At 49.1% G+C, this 8,400-nt stretch overlaps 1 protein-coding gene across 1 annotated transcript; it reads left to right on the top strand.

Moving 5' to 3' along the window:
• Positions 1-396: 396 nt before the first annotated feature.
• LOC307231858 (G-protein coupled receptor 22-like) lies at positions 397-2,613 on the top strand (the record flags this gene model as incomplete). The annotated part of the gene is made up of 2 exons (XM_080002724.1): positions 397-536; positions 1,299-2,613. The coding sequence occupies exon 2, from the start codon at positions 1,303-1,305 to the stop codon at positions 2,611-2,613; it is 1,311 nt and encodes a 436-aa protein (XP_079858850.1). The 5' UTR covers positions 397-536; positions 1,299-1,302.
• Positions 2,614-8,400: the final 5,787 nt, after the last annotated feature.

Genomic DNA, 8,400 nt, shown 5'->3' with positions numbered 1-8,400 from the left:
AGGCTACGAGCGAGGATCCTACTATGCACGGTGCATTCCAGTCCTGTGCAGACGACAGGGAGCGTGTCTCTTTGTTCTGCGGGTTGTTCCTGCCTGGGAATACCAGGAGTTTATAAACAGGAGATAGCACCGACAGTTTATCCCCGATCCACTCATCCGTCAAGGCTCCCACCACCTCCAAAACAAACAAATCAGAGGGAGAGACAAAGACTGTAGGGGACATTGGCCCCGTACTGTATGTCCGCTCCTGCATTAGGATGCCGGTTGCCGGTTTTTAAGCACTGCCTCTCCCACAGGGTCGGAAGGACAAAAGGTGCCGGGAAGGCAGGCAGGTGTTTGTTTTGAATTTTTTTTGTCTGCCAATACCTCTGGGAAGGAGAAGTGGAAAAGGGATAAGCCTGGCTGGCGGACCCCGTGAGAGCAGACACCCTGTTCCTGCAGCTATGACAGGGTGCGATGCTCATCTCTCTGGATCTAACATGGACTCTCCGGCCTAATCTCACAGCCCTGGGGCTCACATAGTGCTGGAGGAAAGGGTGAGTATTCCTTTGGAAAAACTTGCCGGTCTCCGTGTCATTGAACCACTCCGCAATCATTTTGGGTGATTATACAAAATGTTTTGTGGCTCATAACTCAAGTAAGCATAATATTTATTCCAGATGAGATGATAAATGTCGTCCATCATAGTGCTTCTAACCTCGAGACTCAACACACTGCGTAAAACACCGTTTGGCTCCTTCTCGAATGCAATAGACAAAGACACCAGATGTCTTCGCCCCGGCCCCTTCGCTTATGGAACGATTTCAATTATTCAGCATTTTCACACGTGTTTGTTTTTGTGTGATTATCTCCAGGTGAGAAATGTCACCGTATGACCGTGGATGGTGTTGAAAGGCGTAGCATCTGTTACAGACTAGGCCAGTTCCATGCTATGCACGTACTGTACTTCATCAATCTCTAATGTGGGGCGCAGTAAGAAAAAATGCATTGGCACTTTAAAAGTGTCTGCTCTCATTGCTTCCCCATCTAAAACTCAGAACATTTCTTGATCATTTGATAACTGGCAGCATTGCATCTGACTGGATTTCACAGATAAAAGGATTCTTACATTTGGCACAGCGAGGAGCAATCTGTTGCCCCGGACAGAGCGAGCGTTTGACGTTCGCATCAAACTGGCCTTCTGGTGTCCGTAAAGCGTTCTTTAATCACAGCTCCGTTCGGTACAGAATGAACCTCCTTTCCTCCCTTTCTCTCCTTTCATACCATTTTCCTTTCTCTTTCTGAACCTCTGCCTTCAGGATAATGCATATCCTTCCCCGTCCGGAAGAAGAAGCCACCATGAGCAACGTCACGGTCACCGACAATACCGAGCCCATCGGCCGCACCGTGAGCCCGGCCGCCCCCTACCCGTACCCCTACCCCGTCAGCTTCCAGGTGTCCCTCACCGGCTTCCTCATGCTGGAGATCGTCCTGGGTCTGAGCTCCAACCTCACTGTGCTGGCCCTCTACTGCATGAAGTCCAACCTCATCAGCTCCGTCAGCAACATCGTCACCATGAACCTGCATGTGTTGGACGTGCTGGTGTGCGTGTGCTGCATCCCCCTCACCATCGTGGTGGTGCTGCTGTCCCTGGAGGGGGACACGGCCCTGGTCTGCTGCTTCCACGAGGCGTGCGTCTCCTTCGCCAGCGTGGCCACCGCTGCTAACGTGCTAGCCATCACGCTGGACCGCTACGACATCTCCGTCAAACCTGCCAACCGGGTGCTGACCATGGGCCGCGCTCTGGCGCTGCTGGCCGCCGTCTGGGTGCTGTCATTCATCAGCTTCCTGGTGCCCTTCGTCGAAGTGGGCTTCTTCGCCCAAGGACAAGCCCCGTTTAATCAGACGGCCGTGGAGACGATGGTTCACACAAATCAATGCTACACTGAACTTTACTACCACTTTCTGGCGCAGATTCCCATTTTCTTCTTCACTGTCATCGTCATGCTCATCACCTACTCCAAGATCCTTCAGGCCCTCAACATTCGCATTGGCACGCGATTCCACGCCTCGCAGAAGAAGAAAGCAAGGAGGAAAAAGCATCCGTCCATGACGGCTATGACAGCACAGCAGGAGACCACAGATAGCGCCCAGAGCGCCGGCAGCCGTAACCCGGCGCTGGGAATGCGTACCTCCGTCTCCGTCATTATTGCCTTGCGCAGGGCTGTCAAGCGCCACAGAGAGAGGCGGGAGCGCCAGAAGAGGGTTTTCAGGATGTCGCTCCTGATCGTGTCCACGTTCCTGTTGTGTTGGACGCCAATCACCGTGCTCAACACGGTCATTCTCAGCGTAGGCCCCAGTGACCTGACAGTCAAGTTGAGACTGGGCTTCTTGGTCATGGCCTACGGGACCACCATCTTTCATCCCCTGCTATATGCCTTCACCAGGCAGAAATTCCAGAAGGTTCTGAAAAGCAAGATGAAGAAGAGAGTGGTGTCTATCATCGAGGCGGACCCTCTGCCCAATAACGCCATCATCCACAACTCCTGGATCGACCCCAAAAGGAACAAAAAGGTGACGTTTGAGGACAAAGAGGCCCGACAGAAATGCCTGTCATCTGAGAATGTGGAGTGAGGAACCGGGGAAATATCATTCATATCAGGTAGTGATGAAAAAAGGGAAAAAGTTATTCCAAAGCAGAAGTGTAAATAGTATGTGTATTAGATTGTACAAAAACAGATGGATAATAATTTATTACTATTTATTGACAAAGTAGGTTTACAGTAGATACACAATATACTGTACTATAGATAGTGCATGGCTTTTTGTAATGGTAGCAATATTCATTGTGTACATACATGTACAGTAAAAGGATAATTAGGAATACATATAGAGCAGTAGAAATTGTTACGTATATGTATATTTATAATAAATTTAGTGTTCAGTTAACCATGAGAGCAAATCGCCTTTTCTTTCCTCTCGGTGCTAAAGCAAGTTTTTGTGAATACGTGTGGACTGTTGAACAACATTCAGCATCACAGTTCAGCATCAGTGTCCTCCACGAGAGGGCCCCTCAGTTTAAGTTTTATGTACCCTATAGAAAAACAAATCATCATCAAAAATACAAATGTCATCGAGGCGACAGTAATGAAACACTTGTTTTTCTGGATTCAGTTGGTTTATTTTCCTGCTGGCTCTGCATGTCGGCGACCATACGTTCGGACCCTTTGCATCGGGCGGCGCGGTGCTGTCCCCGGTGCTGAACAGAGCGGAGGAGAGACAGACAGAACACATGCGCCGCGCTTCGGCCTTTGCCGGCTTTTTGCGGTTGTAAATAGAACTTTTGGCCCTAATTGTATTTCTTCCGTTGTGGCGATCGACAGAATGGAAACGACAGGGAAGTGAGGTTTTCGGTCAATGAGAGAGAGAGAGAGAGAGAGAGAGACAGCGAGAGAGAGAGAGAGCGAAATAGAGGAAGAGAGCTGGCTATTATTTCGTTGATTTTCGCATCATCTCCCAGTGGTTAGAACCGTTGATTAATTCTATTATTATGCGCCTCGTAGACCTGCGTCCCGAGTGCTCCGATTCCCTAAATTGTGCGAGGACACTCAGGTTTAATACTGGCTTCACCACTGCTATGAAATAAACGTATTGTTCGATTTTGAAACAGTGGTGTTGTGTTGTTGTTATTTTGCCTTTCAGAGGCTGTTGCATGGTAAAATCAATGAATTTCATTAAACCCACCACCAGACCAATTTTAGGCGGTGACCTGGCAATATGCCCCAAATATTCCTATTTCATATTATGACCATGGAAAGGGTAAGGTAGGGAATTGTTCGCATCTGGTCAAAACGCCACTTTATTGAGACCCGCAGGATTAAACACATGCAGAAATGGGCGTAGCAGGAGGATGACCTGCTGTTTTACTGCAGAAAAAGATTTGCCCCCTCGCCATTTTTAACTGCCCCCTCAGTCACTCGATCCTGGCGCCGGGGGCCTGCGGGGCTTTCTGGGTAGGCTCCCTCCAAAAGATCCCGACGAAACCATACAGCGTGCATCGGGATGCGGCAGGAACAGCAAGTTGAAATAACGATGCGCAGAATACAATATTTCTCGGAGTTTGGATAAAGAAAGGAAGCGGCGAGGTGGAGCATACCGGGGTTCTCATTACCCGGTTTGACGGCAACCAGACGCAATCACGGACACATCTGTTTCATTTTAGCAGGCAGTCATTCGGGCCGAACAAAAGACCTACTGTTGCCTTAATTTGGGCTGATGAAGTGAGTTTGTTTGGGAGGCGGGCCGCCGAGCGGGAATTGAAATTGTTTTCCTTGTTTGTTATTTGATCGTGGCATTCAACAGTGGTCAATCTCAAAACACGGGAACAGATCTAACTACGGATAAAGATTTGAGCCCAAACAAAGCGCAATACGTGCGATGTGATGGGATAGTGATTTATTTATTTTTTCTTTCTGAGGAAGACGGGAGCCTTCTCTGTTTGTTAGTCTGCCAAAGCACAAGGAGTGAAACTGTACTACTCCAGGGGCTGAGAGGCATCCACTGCAGACTGGTGGAGTTGTCTGATTGTTGTTGGTTTTCTGTTGAATTTCCCCTGAAAAGCATCGTGGCCGGGGTGGGGTGGAGGTGGGGGTGGAGGGGTTCTATTCAACAGAACATGTGAGCCGAACAGCTTTAATGATGGGATGTAATGAAGTGAGACTTCCAGGTGACGTGCCGTCACAAAGGTGTCCGTACGTCTGCCTCCATGAACACACACACACACAAACACGCACACACACACACACACAGTCACACGCACACACATGCACACACACACACACACACACAAACACACACACACACACACACACACACACACACACACACACACACACACACACACAGTCATATGCACACACTCACACACACACACCCACACACACACACACACACACACACACACACACACACACACACAGTCACATGGCCACACTCACACACGGCGGCTCACTCCGAGCCTCGGTAACGAGCAAATTATGCCTTCTGCCGTCTCAGGTACAGTGGGAAATTGAAGTGTCCTCTCGCCACAGCCAGGGGGGCTTACGCGGCGCCGCCGCACCCGGCGCCAGCAGCTCCGCGGAGGCCGCTGATTTGGGAATATTGATGCAGGCGTGGGTCCTTCATGGGCACAGCTGCAAACAGCCAGCGCGGACGCCGCGGTGCCTCGAGGGCACGGCGGCGATGGAGAGCGGAGATGGGAAGGCGGCTAGCGGCAGATGGAGGGAAACTGACCTGAGAGTCCCAAAAAAGAACCAACAAATAAACACAGAACAAGTGGGCGGCGACCTCCTGGCGCCGCGTGGACGTACTTCTGTTTGGGGCCTGATAACTACCATCGAGTTCCCAGCGCTGGATATTGACAACACACAAATGGAAGCGGCGCTCCATTTCAGTCCAATTTAGTGGAGCTCGCTGAGTGCTGCTCAGTCGTTCGGTTTGATTTCCCTGAAATGATCCTTCGGTTTCTAATATTAACTCTGCTGCTAAGAGGGAGAGAGGAGTTTACAATACGATGCAAACAGTGTGGAAATGGCAGAATGGGAAATGGTCAGTATTAAAATGTCTGCCAGCACCGACGCAGGCGGCGCTCGCACTGAACGGGCGGATGTGAGGTGGAGCTTCGTGCATCAGACGCATCTCAAAACAAAGTGTGATGCGTGATGCGAGACAATTAAAATGTACATTCCACGGCAACCCGCCTGCCTTTTCCGAAGCGTATCAGCCAAGCACGGGCGGGGAAGCGATCTGGCGCGTTCAGAACAATCTCGAGGTCGTCTCCACTCTGTTGCTGTGTCGACCCCGACCTGTGACCCGAGCCGACCCGGCGACGGGACGTTCTGCCTGTCGACGCTCTGGGGGTCAGTGGACGCGTCTGTTTCGGTTTGAACAGATTGACTTTAGCCCGAGTGTCCCTGACCCCCTACGCCCCCCCCCCGCGCCTCCCACCCCGCCGTGACACTTCTGGGCTCCCGTCACATCCATTGTGTTCCCTCCCGTTGGCTTTTTTTTTTTCTTCTTTTTTTTTTTTTTTCGGCAGCCAATTTCCCCAATTCAGATAGCATCTCCTAGTGGGCCATCTCCATCCAGCCGCAGACTCACAGAATAAAAGGCTGGAAAATCACATTACCTCGTCCGCGCGGAGCCTCTATTGCATTAGGTCGCTGAGCGCTCGGCTCTAATTCCTCCCGTCGTGCAGAAAAGAAAGAAAGAAAGAAGAAGAAGAAAGTGAATGGAGCGTCCCGCCCGGCGCAGGGTGATAGATCGCTGCTCGCGGTCAATTTCCAAATGTCGCTCTTCGGGTCGGATCGCTTTGAAAAAAAAGGTCGTTGGTTAAAATTTCACAGCTTACCAGTAAATTCGGACAAATAAGCAAGATAAGATGGATCCGAATTTGGCTTGAATTTAAAAAGAAATGTAAGTAAACAAATTATTTTTATTAAAGAAGAAACATTTTTGTCACCTCTTTCAATAAAGCCTTTACAAATTGGGCTACTCTGAAGTTTTTACTCCCACCGTGAGGAAGAAGAGACGATGACGACGACGATGATGACGATGATGATGATGATGATGATGATCTTCCTCAGATTGATTTTGTGTGAGCAGCAATCTATTTTTATTATTTCTGATATTATTACAGAGCTCTGTGGAATGCTCAATTCTGGTTGGTCAATAGCCGCAATCAGCGTTCAGTTGTTTCTGCATAATGACCGCTGTTAATAATGACCATCGTCATGGCAACCACCTCTCCGCCTGCTTTCCCCTCCCCCGTGCCGCTCTGCCTACATGCTAATGCTAACACTCGCGAGTGGCGCCATCTGGCGACGCGCCATAGAAACTACAATGGAAGACTTGAGGAGATGAATGGAGATGTTGATGTCAAAATGCCCGATGTTCCATTCCGCATTCAGTGGCATTAATGTGAAAATTAAATTCATCATTACTAACCAGGCCGATTGACCGGGTGAAACCACGGATGTCGTGTTTTGTCCGATTACGATTGTCGTCCGATCATTTTGAGTTTATATCCGTGATCGGAGCAATCAAAGTCTCATTGGGTACATCCGCTGTACGTCGATGACAGCTACATGCCGTGGTCTGACCACGCCCACGTAATAGGACAGCTGCACGCGTGGTCCCTCCTCTGCTGCCGCCGCTTTCGCGCCTCGTTCACGGCGTTTCCCCAAGTAGCGGCGACGCAGCGTAAAGAGGGGTCACGTGGCAGCAATAACAACCGAGTGAGCGAGGAGTGTTTTTTTGCGGTGCGGAATTATTTCGAGACGGTGTGCAAAAGCACCACAGCGGAATGCAGCAAGGCGCCACGTGAGCGTTTGCCACGTGAGCGTTTCCAGCGGCGGACTCGTTGGAACCTGCATGGCGGCACCGCTCATGGATCGTCACGGCATTCGGCGTGTGATGCCACGCCCCGACGCCGCGACACACACAAGGTGAGGCGTATCCATCTTTGCACGGCTCGGAGGCGGACCCTAACTTTAAGACGGAGTGCAGAAGCACCACAGTGAAAAATAACAAGTATCTGTTTTTTCACAGTAAAAGCGAGGAACGCCTTTAAATGCCTTTTTTAGCCAACTTCAGTTTTTTCCAATTCCGACCATCCGATCACGACTATTGGTGATACATTTTACCGACATTAATCAGATTACAACTATCACCTGATCGGCCCACCCCTAGTAATAACTTTGCTCTCCACTGTATGGAGAGCAAAGTTGTTGTATTTTGGGGTGTGAATAGTTTGGTCTTGTACGTTGTTGCAGTCTGTGTTACTACTTTTCTCAGTGGAAGTGAGGAAAACTAACTTTGAATCAATATTCAAATCAATAACCTTAACGTTTGGTTTATTGGTTAGTAGCCATGTGATGAGCAGAATAACGTACAGTCAGATAACCCCCTTCGGGGTGATCAGGACCTCAGACCCATTATCTATTGTCTAATCGAAAAACGTTTATATATAACAAAGGTTGATTCCAGACACTTCTGATCCCGATCGGTTAAAAGCCACCGGTCAGAACTCAGCTTTTGGAGATTTAAGATTCAGATAAACTGACAAACTGTTTAACAGATAAATAGATAAACAGATAGACAGAATAACAGATAAACAGATCAACAGATAAAGAGATATAATCATAGACGACTCAGAGGGCGACCTCTAGATGGAGAGATTTGCTTCTTTGGGAGGAATGGTGCAACCACGTTTAGATTAAGCCCCATCCATCCATCCATCCATCCATACATCCATACATCCATACATCCATACATCCATACATACATCCATACATACATCCACCCATCATCCACCCTTTAATCCATCCATCCATCCATTTATCCATCCATTTATCCACCCAT

The sequence above is a fragment of the Zeus faber genome (genome assembly GCF_960531495.2).
Source record: "Zeus faber genome assembly, chromosome: 6".
Classification (NCBI taxonomy): Eukaryota; Metazoa; Chordata; class Actinopteri; order Zeiformes; family Zeidae; genus Zeus; species Zeus faber.
Note: the sequence above shows the minus strand (reverse complement) of the source record. Positions and strands in the feature narration are given on the sequence as shown.